The 15,657-nt window shown below is 41.3% G+C and overlaps 1 protein-coding gene across 2 annotated transcripts in view; it reads left to right on the forward strand.

Annotated features, from left to right (window-relative positions):
* Positions 1-15,657, forward strand: part of LOC110531951 (glutamate receptor-interacting protein 2) — a 70,803-nt gene that overhangs the window by 17,845 nt on the left and 37,301 nt on the right. For both annotated transcript variants that reach the window (XM_021615495.2, XM_021615497.2), the window contains exon 7: positions 13,627-13,772. In XM_021615495.2, the coding sequence (XP_021471170.1) occupies positions 13,627-13,772 (146 nt within the window). The remainder of the gene's footprint in view (positions 1-13,626; positions 13,773-15,657) is intronic.

Raw genomic sequence — 15,657 nt, forward strand, 5'->3', positions numbered from 1 at the left:
AACCCCTAAATTGTTTGCAAGTGAGTTGTGAGAGTCATTAACACTCGTTTTTCAACCACTCCACACATTTCTTGTCAACAAACTATAGTTTTGGCAAGTCGGTTAGGACATCTACTTTGTGCATGACACAAGTCATTTTTCCAACAATTGTTTATTTCGCTTATAATTCACTGTATCACAATTCCAGTGGGTCAGAAGTTTACATACACTAAGTTGACTGTGCCTTTAAACAGCTTGGAAAATTCCAGAAAACAATGTCATGTCTTTAGAAGCTTCTGATAGGCTAATTGACATCATTTGATTCAAATGAGGTGTACCTGTTGATGTATTTCAAGGCCTACCTTCAAACTCAGTGCTCCTTTGCTTGACATCATGGGAAAATCAAAAGAAATCAGCTCAAAAATTGTAGACCTCCACAAGTCATCCTTGGGAGCAATTTCCAAACGCCTGAACAAACAATAGTACGCAAGTAATAACACCATGGGACCATGCAGCCGTCACACCGCTCAGGAAAGAGACGCATTCTGTCTCCTAGAGTTGAACGTACCTTGGTGCGAAAAGTGAAAATCAATCCCCGAACAACAGCAAAGGACCTTGTGAAGATGATGGAGGAAACAGCTACAAAAGTATCTATATCTACAGTAAAACGAGTCCTACTATTCTGACCTTTCACATTCTTAAAATAAAGTGGTGATCCTAACTGACCTAAAACAGGGACTTTTTTTTTTTATAAGGATTAAATGTCAGGAATTGTTCAAAACTGAGTTTAAATGTATTTGGCTAAGGTGTATGTAAACTTCTGACTTCAACTGTACACTGTGTACCAGTACCGAGTCGATGTCCAGGGGTACGAGGTAATTGAGGTAGATATGTGTGTATATATAGGTAGGGGTAAAGTGAATAGGCAACAGGATAGATAATAAGCAGTAGGAGCAGCGTATGTGATGAGTCAAAATAATTAGTGCAAAGGGGAGCATCAATTCAAATAGTCTGAGTAGCTATTTGGTTAACTATTTTGTCTCATGGCTTGGGGGTAGAAGCTGTTCATGATCCTGTTGGTTCCAGACTTGGTGCATTCTTTGGGGTCTTTCTCTGATACTGCCTGATATAGAGGTCATTGATGGCAGGGAGCTTGACCCCAGTGATGTACTGGGCCATACGCACTACCCTCTGTAGTGCCTTGTGATCGGATGCCAAGCAGTTGCCATACCAAGGGGTGGCTATCCAGTTAAGATGCTCTCAATGGTGCAGCTGTTTAACTTTTTGAGGATATGAAAGTCCATAACAAATATTTTCACCCTCCTGAGGGGGAATAGGCGTTGTCGTGCCTTTTTCACAGTTGGTGTGTGTGGACCATGTTAATTCCTTAGTGTCATGTCTTTGGCATCATTAAACTGAAGACTGTTTAGTTTATCAAATCAATTCTCTGTAATTATTATTATTATGTGATTAACTAATCAAGTAGATGTAATTAACTAGGAAGTCGGGGCACCAGGGAAAATATTCAGACTGCACGAACGCAGTCTTCACTATGAGTCATCCATACATCAATTCTCAATCATTTATTTATTTATTAACTAACTAAATAAACACAGAAATGCACAAACAAATAAAGGAAATGATAACGGAGTTTCCCTAGTGGGATAAACCGGTATCGCGGCTTGGTGGACAAAAGGGAAGTGGGGGTCGACTGAGATAAGACACTACAAAGTTGATAATTATAACAATTGAAATGCTTTGCACATGAACGCTCACTCATTTGTCTCTTTCTCTCTGCCATGGTTAGAATGGATAGTTCAGAGTAACATTCAGCAATGTTGTTATAGAATAGATGTTTCGGCGGTTGTCGGTCTTTGCGTTCAATCGTACCAAATTCCTAGCTGCAGACTAGTAATTAGTATGAAATAAAAAAAAAATCTGTCTGTGTCGATAGTCAGAGTTTAACCACGTGATATGGTTAAGAGATTCAGCAATCTACTCAAACCTTAACTCCCTCTGTGATGACGTACTGGTCTGAAACCTTAGCCCTCTCGTGGTTATCGAGGTAAGCTGGTCTCTACTCAAACCTTAGCCCTCTCGTAATTGAGAGAAGCATGGTCTGAAGATAAATTCCCAAGGTGGGGGTTATATTTGGAATAGCAGAAAAAGGCTGTCCCATGACGCCAGATCAATGTCTGTGCTCATGGGGCGGGCCAATGACTTAGTTAACTTTAAAGGGTTCCCTTTCATTAAACAGTTTAAAATCACATTACATAAATTCACAAATAGTTTCATCTTTACTCATTCATTTTATACAACAATTAGATGTAAGACTCATAACTGAGACTCTTGTATAAACAGGGTTATGGTAATGTGGCTGTATCGTCTATCATGAGTTTCACAAAATGTATCAAAATGGACCAGTTTGTAGCTGGCTACTTCACCGACTGTTTATACATTCTCCAGAACATGAATATTGTTCAGTTCTCAAGTTCTGTGATGTGGAAGAAATTCCTTTGTTCTCCTGTGAAACCTTTTCTCTCTATATACTGTCTGGCCATGAGGAAGAGAGTCTCCTCCAGGAATTTACGACCTGAGATAACAGCAGCCTGAGTGTAGGCGAGAGAGAGAGAGGGAAGGCGCTATACCCAAAGAGGGCCACGTCATGACATTAGTCACAGGTTTACGTCATCAGATACGTTGTCAGAGCACAAAAGAACATTGTACTGTCTACACTCGGTTTGTAGTTGATATAAAATTATTTTATTAAATCGATTTTAATCAGAACGAGAGTTTTGTTGCTAAGGATTCCACGCCGCGGTTAGCCTTTACGGCTGGGACTGCAAGTTTGTGTTCCATTTTTTTGTGTGGATTATGCAAGTGCTAGCTGGCTGTACTAGAGACACCTGTTTTCATCGTGGGAAAGACTCATTGTTATCGTTTTCGTAAAACAACTGGTTGCAATAACGAGCCAACCTGGATACTAAGGAGATCCTGAGGGAAATTGACTAGTATCAACAGCTTTACACTATGGAGGAGCAACATACTCCATCATGGAAAGATTCGACTACCTTTAACCCGACAAAATTAAGAAAAACAGATTAATCTACAGACACGGACGATTGACTTACCATTAAAGTTGAGGCTAGTGTTCTGGCTGGAATCCATGCAACACTGGAAAAGTTGTGTGAGGAGGTCAGGGATGGACTGAAACAATAATTCAGGCCGAGAATTTGACTCCTTCCCAGGCCACCCTGTTCACGCAAACCTCCAGACAGCTAATTTTGTAGGCTAACCCTGTTTGTTGTGTAACAGGTACCAAACTAGTTTTACATTTGGCCACTTTGTTCATCTGGGATGAAAGTTATCCACATTACAAAATACAAACATTTGGAACTGACCAACAAGTAGCCTATCTGAACACTGAGTTCTCAAGGTATGCTATGGCTATGGATGCACCCTCAAAAACTCACTAAGAATAAACCAATCATAGCACATACAAATGTACAAGGCTAGACACACAAAACAATTAGCCTACACCTTTTAAAAAGAGAATGAGATATACAGAGTTAGCTCAAATGTTCAAATTATTATCTTTATGTTCAAGCATATCAAAAGTATCAAACAACTTCACACACACACATCCACTGAACTTGAACATAAGCTACAACAATGTAAGTATAATACAAAAGTCGAAAAAGCACTCCTCTACAAAAATGTTTAGATTACAGTGTTCACTCACTTGTGTCCATAAAGCAAACAGCACAAAAATAAACACTTCTATACACCGAGTCAATGAAATTGAACATTGGCTTCATAACTGCAAGTATAATATGAAAGTCCAAAAAACATGCCTCTGTACAAAAGCTTTAACTCACAGCAAATGTTCTTTCACCCTTGTCAGCCTGTCAAGGAAGAGTCATAGCATAGCAACTTCAGAGTAACCAGGAAGTAATTACCACTAGTAAACCAGTAGGCGGCGTGCTAACTCACTGCTCTCTGCCATCTTGTCAATGATGTCATCTTTGTCAAGTCCCATAAGAATCTCCTTCTCTGTTGCCATCAAAAGGAACGCTTCAAGGTTCTCTTGAGTGAGGGAGATTCTTAGGCGGTTCTTCATGAATTTCAGGGTGGAGAAGGTCCTCTCACAAGCCATCTGAGTAATGGATAGGGTAAGGTGGAGCTTGTGGCCCAAATCAATCATGTGATAAGCATCTGTGAGCAGATTGTACTGAGACAGGAGAAGGTAGCAGCATATCGGGCAGTTTTTACATGTGGAACAACTTCTGCTCACCAACTCCAAACTTTCATCCGGATCCTCAAAGCCTTCATCACTGGCGGTGGCAGACCTGGTGTTGTACTCCTCCAATGCTGACTGTTTCAGTCTTTCCCACTGTTGTGCAAGGCTGAATGCCTCAACAGTGGCACGTTCATCAATTTCCAGGAAGCATTTGCTGAGCTCCTTCATGGCTGTCTTTGGAAGGGCCTTTTCTCTGATCTCAGGAAAATGCTTTGGATTCATGCAGGAGACATCTGCACACAGCGCTACATTTGCTGCATAACGGCGGTGAATACTTTCAACAACAGTGTCCAGTACCACATTGTGGATCTTGATTTTGTAATCCATGTCTGCATTAGCAATGGGCTCGTCTTCTTCCAACTCACCTGGTTTTCTCTTCTTTTTCCTGTTGTTGTTCTCTTCTCTGGGAGAGCAGTCTGAGCTTCGGCATCACAGTCCTGCTGCTCTTCCAGAATGCCATTGGCCCACTCAACAAAGTCGTCTGCTGCCCTCTTCACACCCACACTCTCAGGTTATCCTCCGTTCCCGTCACCAAGTGCGGTGCTGTTACAATATCCATGCCACTTGTTTGCAAGTATTTAGAGAGAGGGGACGTCTGCTCAAAAATGCTGAGAAAAACCTCAGCTGTAAGTATGGTTTCATACTTTAGGAGAGCATCCTTGTACCCTTGGGCCTTGCTTCGGATGGCAGGTTTTATGGTCACATCCTGTTCAATTCTTTCCATAGTGATGACCACATCCGCGTAAAGTGCACGGTCAGGCTTTGCAAAGCTTCAATATACATTCCTCAAGGCCTCGTCTTTGGCCCACCAGCGTGTTTCACCAATTACATCAAGCCGTCTGTGTCTCCTGTCCTCACTGGTTTCCTCCCATAGCTTCCTGTGCTTGTAGGAATCTCGAACGAACACTGTAATGTCATTCAGTAGTGAGGAAAGGGATTCACTTGCCATAACAACCCCAGTGGTGTAGGTTAGCACAAGGTTGAGGACATGTGAGTAACACCTTATGTGTACTTGGTTAGGAGACTCTCCTGTGAGAGACGCAGAGAAGCCCCTGTACAGTCCCTGCATATTAGCTGCTCCGTCTGTTGCATTACCAACACACTGTTTGATATCTATGTCCATCTTCAAGGGTCTGTTTCACAAGGTCCACAAAGTACTGTCCAGTCGATGACTCACAATGACCGCAATGAGTCTCACATGGACAACATCAGTGACATATCACAGACCTACTGCACACTGGTCTTTGGATGTTAAATCCTGTGTTATGTTAATTTGTATTGAGAACATCCCTGCCTTTCTCAATTCAACAGCAATTGTCTGCTGAATCAACATTCTGATGACTTCAATTACTTTATTTGCTGTTGTTTTGGACGTCATAGTTACCAAGGACCCTCTTCCTTTACTTCCCATCTGCTTCTTGCTCTTCTCAATGCAATCACTAACATGCTCTTGTAGGCAGACGTCATATTTGCTTAGCAACAATATAAGCTCAAGAAATTTGCCATGATTGATGGCCATGTTTTCCAAGTTATATGCAGCTTTGTGTCTGTGTTCTCTGTAGCTAAACCCACATTTACCAAGAACTTTAAATACATCAATCACACGTTCCATAACTTGTTTCCTCTTTCTGGCCTGGTCTCGTTGAACTGACATTTGCTTATCACTCAGAAGGGTACGGATGTCTGCTTTGCTGGCTCTGAGGAAAAAGGCTTCTGAACTTTCTCTATGGGTCTTGCTTCTCTCATGTTCCTGTACTCTCTGATGGGCATGTTTTCAGGCCTGCATGCCTCCTTTGACAAATGCCCTATCACTGGTTGAAGGTTTTGCAAATGCAAGACATACTGAGCAGAACAAGGTGTGAGTTACTTCATTATATGTCAGTCTGTTTGTGACGTCTTTGGAGTGGAATACATTGGGAATAACTCTTTTGAGGGGTTTGTTTTGGGTGGTACTGAACAAATAAGTCAAAGTCCTTGGACTGAGGACGGGAAAAATAATCAAATGTATTTTCAGTGCTTTCGCTGTCCCTTTCTATTTTCCCTGTACTGGGCTCTGAACCTCTCTCTCTCTGCACATCTGGTTGCTCTGCAGAATGAGATTAACATTGTAGATAACCTCAATTTAAACTTGTATTACTTGTGCAGTCATCGATTGTATGTCCCCCGATTACAGTCCTACTGATAATCTCATAAATAAAGCACATACTGATCTAAAATCATAGCCTGCATGTTTAGGTTTGTGCTCTGAAGTTGTACCTGAAGGTTCCTGCTCTGAGTCTGACTCTGAACTGACCACCGTCTCCAGTTCAGCAGGAGCACCTGAAGCTCTAGTGCTGCTTCCTTCTCCACCTCTCTAGTGCTGCTGCTGCTTCCTTCTCCACCTCTCTAGTGCTGCTGCTGCTTCCTTCTCCACCTCTCTAGTGCTGCTGCTGCTTCCTTCTCCACCTTTCTAGTGCTGCTGCTGCTTCCTTCTCCACCTTTCTAGTGCTGCTGCTGCTTCCTTCTCCACCTCTCTAGTGCTGCTGCTACTTCCTTCTCCACCTTTCTAGTGCTGCTGCTGCTTCCTTCTCCACCTTTCTAGTGCTGCTGCTGCTTCCTTCTCCACCTTTCTAGTGCTGCTGCTGCTTCCTTTGTAAAGAAAATACTATATTATCATACTCACTATCATTAGTGTATCAGTAGGCTACATTAATACAGCTCTGGAAAACATTAAGAATGGTCTCTTAATTTGGACTGGTCTCTTAATTTGGACTGGTCTCTTAATTTTTCCCAGAGCTGTATATTATTGTAGTGACTTCTAATGCTGGTACTAATGGTGCTAATGATCTTTGTCATTGCCTGTGCTGTGTCACACTCTCTTGTCGAACAGTTTTATAATTTAATATGTTTATTGTTTGTCTATCTTTTTTATTTATTTGTCTATAAGTTTATACAGTGGGGCAAAAAAGTATTTAGTCAGACACCAATTGTGCAAGTTCTCCTACTTAAAAAGATGAGATAGGCCTGTAATTTTCATCATAGGTACACTTCAACTATGACAGACAAAATGAGAAAAAAAATCCAGAAAATCACATTGTAGGATTTTTTATGAATTTATTTGTAAATTATGGTGGAAAATAAGTATTGTATATTAAAAGCGCCATTGCTAGGTTGTTTTAACTACTCCTATAGAAATGGTTTGTCAGGTACTCCGCAGGAAGGTCTGATTTCTCTATTATTAAAACAAGACCCAGATGGCAAATATAAAGACCCAGTCTGTAACAAAAAAAAACATTTGGAGGCCCCTTACACTTCAAAGTTGTGATGCAAAATGCATAGCACCTAGAATTAAAAGGGTTTCACCAGGTATTGTTCATCCTGATCAGACAGGTTTTTTACATGGACGATACATTGGACATAATATACGACTACTAGAAATAATAGAACATCATGAAACATCTAAGAAGCCAGGCCTGGTATTTATGACGGATTTTGAAAAGGCATTTGATAAAGTATGATTTTTAAAAATGTTGGTGATTCTCTTATAAAATGGGTAAAAAATAATGTATAGCAGCCCCAGGTGTAAAATAGTAAATAACGGCTACTTCTCAGAGTTTTGAATTGTCAAGAGTTAAACAAGGGTGTCCACTGTCACCATATCTATTCGTTATGGCCATCGAAATGCTAGCAAATAAAATCAGATCCAACAACAACATTAGAGGATTAGAAATCCAAGGCTTAAAACAAAGGTGCCGATGACTCAAGTTTTATATTAAGTCCACAAGCTAGATTCCTGCAATGTCTCATTGAAGATCTAGATAACTTTTCTGTGCTCTCTGGACTAAAACCTAATTATGATAAGTGTACAATATTACGTATTGGATCTTTAAAAAATACAACTAACATTACTTTGCAGTTTACCTATAAAATGGGCTGATGGTGAAGTAGACATACTTGGTATTCATATCACAAAATATATAAATAAGCTCTCCACAATAAATTTCAATAGAAAACTTGTAAAAATAGACATGATCCTGCAACCATGGTGAGGTAAATACAGTGTCTTGCAAAAGTATTCGGCCCCCTTGAACTTTGCGACCTTTTGCCACATTTCAGGCTTCAAACATAAAGATATAAAACTGTATTTTTTTGTGAAGAATCAACAACAAGTGGACACAATCATGAAGTGGAACGAAATTTATTGGATATTTCAAACTTTTTTAACAAATCAAAAACTGAAAAATTGGGCGTGCAAAATTATTCAGCCCCTTTACTTTCAGTGCAGCAAACTCTCTCCAGAAGTTCAGTGAGGATCTCTGAATGATCCAATGTTGACCTAAATGACTAATGATGATAAATACAATCCACCTGTGTGTAATCAAGTCTAAGTCTATAAATGCACCTGCACTGTGATAGTCTCAGAGGTCCATTAAAAGCGCAGAGAGCATCATGAAGAACAAGGAACACACCAGGCAGGTCCGAGATACTGTTGTGAAGAAGTTTAAAGCCGGATTTGGATACAAAAATATTTCCCAAGCTTTAAACATCCCAAGGAGCACTGTGCAAGCGATAATAATGAAATGGAAGGAGTATCAGACCACTGCAAATCTACCAAGACCTGGCCGTCCCTCTAAACTTTCAGCTCATACAAGGAGAAGACTGATCAGATATGCAGCCAAGAGGCCCATGATCACTCTGGATGAACTGCAGAGTTCTACAGCTGAGGTGGGAGACTCTGTCCATAGGACAACAATCAGTCGTATATTGCACAAATCTGGCCTTTATGGAAGAGTGGCAAGAAGAAAGCCATTTCTTAAAGATATCCATAAAAAGTGTTGTTTAAAGTTTGCCACAAGCCACCTGGAAGACACACCAAACATGTGGAAGAAGGTGCTCTGGTCAGATGAAACCAAAATTGAACTTTTTGGCAACAATGCAAAACGTTATGTTTGGCGTAAAAGCAACACAGCTCATCACCCTGAACACACCCATCCCCACTGTCAAACATGGTGGTGGCAGCATCATGGTTTGGGCCTGCCTTTCTTCAGCAGGGACAGGGAAGATGGTTAAAATTGATGGGAAGATGGATGGAGCCAAATACAGGACCATTCTGGAAGAAAACCTGATGGAGTCTGCAAAAGACCTGAGACTGGGACGGAGATTTGTCTTCCAACAAGACAATGATCCAAAACATAAAGCAAAATCTACAATGGAATGGTTCAAAAATAAACATATCCAGGTTTTAGAATGGCCAAGTCAAAGTCCAGACCTGAATCCAATCGAGAATCTGTGGAAAGAACTGAAAACTGCTGTTCACAAATGCTCTCCATCCAACCTCACTGAGCTCGAGCTGTTTTGCAAGGAGGAATGGGAAAAAATGTCAGTCTCTCGATGTGCAAAACCGATAGAGACATACCCCAAGCGACTTACAGCTGTAATCGCAGCAAAAGGTGGCGCTACAAAGTATTAACTTAAGGGGGCTGAATAATTTTGCACGCCCAATTTTTCAGTTTTTGATTTGTTAAAAAAGTTTGAAATATCCAATAAATGTCGTTCCACTTCATGATTGTGTCCCACTTGTTGTTGATTCTTCACAAAAAAATACAGTTTTATATCTTTATGTTTGAAGCCTGAAATGTGGCAAAACGTCGCAAAGTTCAAGGGGGCCGAATACTTTCGCAAGGCACTGTACAAGAACACACACACATACATGTAATAGTGCCAGACATGCACACAAACATATATTGTACATTTGGCTTTGCTGTTCTGATTTTAGTCGTCCTTGATGTCCTTATTTTTATTTTATTTTTTATTTTTAACAATTTTTTTTGCTTTTGTTGTTTGCTGTTTTCTTCTGTCTTTTTCTTTTTTCCCTTTAATTCATTCTCTTGGTTGTTGGTGCTTTGTGGGGTTCTTGGGGTGGAGAATTTTTCTTCTTGGGGGGTGGTGGACTGCGGGAGGGGTTTCAAATGGTTGAGAGGCAGCTATTAGGGAACTGTGGGGGATCTTGGAGGGTTCTGGTTCATGTTTTTTGGCCTGGTGGGAGATCTGTCAACGTGTCCTTGAGCAGGGCATTGACCCTGGATGCTTCTGTGTGTCACTCTGAATGGGAGTCTGTTGGATGACTGGTTTGGTGTAGTTGTTGAGCGTCTTCACTGCAACAACATTGTATGTTTCGGATATTCAATACAATAATAATAATAATTTGTTTTATAAGAAAATAAAATAAAAATCCTTAGTCATGTGGACATGAGGAACTTGAAGCTCTCGACCCGCTCCACAACAAACCCACCGATCTGGATGGGGGCGTGCTCAGCCCGCCGTTTCCTGTAGTCCACTATCAGCTACTTTGTCTTGCTGAAGTTGAGGGAAAGGTTGTTGTCCTGGCACCACACTGCCAGGTCTCTGATCTTACTTAATGATGGTGTTGATGTGAGCCATGACCAGCCTTTAAAAGCATTTCATGGCTACATATGTGAGTGCTACGGGCGATAGTCATTTAGACAGGTTACCTTACCTTCTTGGGCACAGCGACTATGGTAGTCTGCTTGAAACGTTTGGTATTTTATTATTCTTATTTTATTTATATTTATTATTTTATTATGTTCAAACATGTACTGTAGGTATTACAGACTGGGATCAGGGAGAGATGGAAAATGTCAGTGAAGAAGATGATCAAATGAAATGTTATTGGTCACATACACGTGTTTAGCAGATGCTACTGCGGGTGTAGTGAAATGCTTGTGCTTCTTGCTCCGACAGTGCAGTAATATCTATCAAGTAATATCTAACAGTTTTACAACTTCTACCCAAAATAAACGTAAATCTAATTAAGGAATGGATTAAGAATATATGTATATACATGTATGTCAGAGCGGCATTGGACTAAGATACAGTGGCATAGTATAGAGTACAGTATATACATATGAGAATGGGGCATGCAATATTTACAAACAATTAAAGTGACTAAGATACAGTAGAATAGTATAGAGTACAGTTTATACATATGAGATGAGTAATGCTAGATACAGAGACATTATTAAAGTGGCTCGTGTTTCATTTCTATAAAGTGTCCATTGATTCCTAATCTATGTCTACAGGCAGCAGCCTCTGATGTGCTGGAGATGGCTATTTAGCAGTCTGATGGCCTTGAGATAGAAGCTGTTTTTCAATCTCTCGGTCCCAGCTTTGATGCACCTGTACTGACCTCGCCTTCTGGATAATAGCGGGGTGAACAGGCAGTGGCTCGGGTGATTGATGTCCTTGATCAGCGCATGCTCTGAGTATGCATCCTGGTAATCCGTCTGGCCCTGCGGCCTTGTGAATGTTAACCTATTTAAAGGTCTTACTCATATCGGCTACGAAGAGCGAGATCACACAGTCGTCGGAACAGCTGGTGATCTCATGCATGATTCAGTGTTTGCCTCGAAGTGAGCATTGGTATTTAGCTTGTCTGGTAGGCTCGCAGCTGGGTTTCCCTTTGTAATCTGTGGTAGTTTGCAAGCCATGCCACATCCGACGAGAATCAGAGCCGGCGTAGTAGGATTTAATCTTTGCCTGTTTTGATGGCTCGTCGTAGTGCGATTTCTTATAAGCGTCCAGATTAGTGTCCCGCTCTTTGAAAGAGGCAGCTCTAGCCTTTAGCTCAGTGCAGATGTTGCCTGTAATCCAAGGCTTGTGGTTGGGTTATGTACGTATGGTCACTGTGGGGACGACGTTGTCGATGCAGTTACTGTATGAAGCCGGTGACTCACGGAACATATTCCAGTCTGTGCTAGTGAAACTGTCCTGTAACTTAGCATCTGCTTTATCGGTCCATTTCCATACTGAACCACACTGGTTCCTCCTGTTTGAGTTTTTACCCGAGGTTGCCGCCCGGTCTAGACGATGCATATAGAAACACGCAAGATATACATTATCCATGTCCTTGTTCAGCCAAGACTCTGAGAAGCAAAGAATATTACAGTTCTTCAGGTCCTGTTGATAGGATAGTCTCGAACGGAGTTCATCCAGTTTGTTCTCCAGTAACTGCACATTCCCCAGCAGAACAGAGGGCAATGGCGGTCTATTTGTGCGCAGACATAAACTCGTTAGGAGGCAGCCTGCCTCTTTTTCGGTGCCACTTCCTCTTTCAAGTCCCATTAATTCGGGTCTGGTCCGTCGTAAGCAGGAAAGCTGTGACTTGTTGAAGTAGAGCTCTTCATCCAAATCAAGATTAGTGATCGCTGTTCTGATGTCCAAAAGCTTTTTTCGATCATAGGAAAAGATGGCGGAGACATTATGTAAAAAAACTAAGATAAGCATAAATTAACACAAAATAGCAGAATTGGTCAGGAGCTCATGAAACGGCCGTTATCCACTGCAGCACCATCTTTTAATTTGGAGTTGAGAGAAGAAATTGCAAATGTTCCTGCAGTTCTAAACATTTTGCCATGGGATTGAGAGGAAATGTTTGTTTTAAAGCAAATTTCCTGCAATTCTACACATTTTGCCATGAGCGTGACGAACAAAATCAATGGGGCCCCTGTGCCAGTGCCTTGCCTTCCAGTCAGTAATTCGGTCATGCAATCTATAAAATGTTAGCTGACATGGGCTAATTGACTGCCTGTCAGTGACTGACATACCAATAGGAAAACTGCTGATTTATTACCAAATTTCGAAATTGCACATTGTATATTCTACTATCCGAACTAACAGTGAGTTGAGACCCTGACTGACTTACTTATGCCTAGAAATAACACTGAGTAAGTGATTTAAGATGCTCTGGAGTGCCTTGATTTCAGTCAGTGTATGGATCTGTATGCAATCTTAATAGCTTGCTGACCCTGACCCTTGCTCCTTTGCCATTTGTTTCAATGCAAATGCTATTGAAAAGATGTAGGGATGCATGTTGCCTCAAAGACCTATGGAAATGCAGTCATGCATTAATGTTAAATCCACATTCACAGTATAAAGGGCAAGCTTCATCCTAAGGCTAGGGACTAGCTAACTGAATGCTGTACTGCACTGTTCCAAGATTTCTCAGAATATTGAGGGCAACATGACTTTTGTATAGCAAGCAGTGACATGGTGAGTATAGTGTACACCATGAGAGAATATATTGATATTAATTATGTTTGTTCATTTCCTGAAAGGTCAGAGATAGAATCTCTCTTTTACCAGAGAGAGTACAAAACACCCCCTTCTTCCCCTTTATTTCCTTTTGAAATTGTAATTTTTTCCCAGAGACAGCAAACAGAAAGATGGCCATCTGATGTGCCTGTGTGGACTGAGTGCCTATATTCACTGCCCTCCTTTACATTTACACTTTCTCTCTCCTCTCTCTCCTTTCTCTCTTTTTTCAATGCCCCCTCCCATCTCTTTACCAGAGAGGGCACACTGAAGGCTGGTGACCGTGTGCTGAGCATAGGCGGGAAGCCCTTACACCGAGAGAAGCATGCTGACGCTCTGACTATGCTGATGCAGTGTAGCCAGGAAGCCCTGTTCCTGATTGAGTATGATGTCTCCCTCATGGGTGAGCACACACACGCCTGGCAGAGGGGGGATATGTGAGAATACGGCAGCCCAGGCCGGGCAACATCGCTCTGAGGGTAAATAACGTGTCAGTTCCACAAGAATGTATTAGAGTGTTGTCTGCGCAAGACGCAACCCCAGGATTCACACAGCTCCAAAAACACGGAGTATGAATGGTACAGCAGGTTCATACAGTGCCTTGCGAAAGTATTCGGCCCCCTTGAACTTTGCGACCTTTTGCCACATTTCAGGCTTCAAACATAAAGATATAAAACTGTATTTTTTTGTGAAGAATCAACAACAAGTGGGACACAATCATGAAGTGGAACGACATTTATTGGATATTTCAAACTTTTTTAACAAATCAAAAACTGAAAAATTGGGCGTGCAAAATTATTCAGCCCCTTTACTTTCAGTGCAGCAAACTCTCTCCAGAAGTTCAGTGAGGATCTCTGAATGATCCAATGTTGACCTAAATGACTAATGATGATAAATACAATCCACCTGTTTGTAATCAAGTCTCCGTATAAATGCACCTGCACTGTGATAGTCTCAGAGGTCCGTTAAAAGCGCAGAGAGCATCATGAAGAACAAGGAACACACCAGGCAGGTCCGAGATACAAATGCTCTCCATCCAACCTCACTGAGCTCGAGCTGTTTTGCAAAGAGGAATGGGAAAAAAATTCAGTCTCTCGATGTGCAAAACTGATAGAGACATACCCCAAGCGACTTACAGCTGTAATCGCAGCAAAAGGTGGCGCTACAAAGTATTAACTTAAGGGCGCTGAAATAATTTTGCACGCCCAATTTTTCAGTTTTTGATTTGTTAAAAAAGTTTGAAATATCCAATAAATGTTGTTCCACTTCATGATTGTGTCCCACTTGTTGTTGATTCTTCAAAAAAAATACAGTTTTATATCTTTATGTTTGAAGCCTGAAATGTGGCAAAAGGTCGCAAAGTTCAAGGGGGCCGAATACTTTCGCAAGGCACTGTATATACATTTTGCGGGTTGCGTCTAATTATTTTATTCTTCTTAATTAAGTTAAAAAGCAAATGGAGATCTGGGCTTTCATATACCTGAATTAGTCCTAATTAACACTAGTGCTTTCGGAGACAGACAGACAGACTTTCTTGCTTTAGAGCGAGCCCCTCGGAAGAAACAGAATGTTGAGGACAGAGATTGCATCCGTTTGGTGAGGTCAAAGGTCAAATAGCCCTTCAGTCTGTTCTCCTCCAATATGAAAATGATTTTACTACTTTCATCTGGCAAGCAGCACATGCCCCTCAGTACAGCTATAAGTCAGTGACAGTCGTGCCTGGGTTAGTCAGCCCGGGTCTGGGACACTCCTCTGGTACGATGACACTTCCCAGGCATGATGACACTCCCCAGGCAGGACAAGGTTGTACGCAAGTCCCATACAAGGTCTCAGACAAGCGGACGTTTCCGTTGCCCTGCAAGCCCCTAGCTCTGTCGATTCTCTGTATCACTGGATAGGTTGTCTCATATGCCATCAGCTGAGACAGATTGACCTCTGTACTGCCCTAGTTGAGTGTTAAGTGAGGTGGGTTGAGGTGAAAGGGAATATCCTTGTTTCAAATATATTTGGAGAGCATCATTATCAAACCAAATGCCCTCAGAAATAAATAATCGGTTCTTCAGTTTAGAGAGAGGAGATAATGAAGAGTGTGGTGGTTCATTTCTTTACTATCAAATGAGGAGAGACAAACTTATCACACAAGTCAGAGTTATGCTTAAACTAAATCTTTATTCGCAAATTAATAAGGGAGCAGGTCAAAACAACACACACATATAAAGTGAATCGATTGACTGCTCTACGTTAATGATGGCTGGTCGACGAATCACCCTCAGATGATTCATTGAGAG

This window comes from Oncorhynchus mykiss, chromosome 9 (genome assembly GCF_013265735.2).
Source record: "Oncorhynchus mykiss isolate Arlee chromosome 9, USDA_OmykA_1.1, whole genome shotgun sequence".
NCBI lineage: Eukaryota > Metazoa > Chordata > Actinopteri > Salmoniformes > Salmonidae > Oncorhynchus > Oncorhynchus mykiss.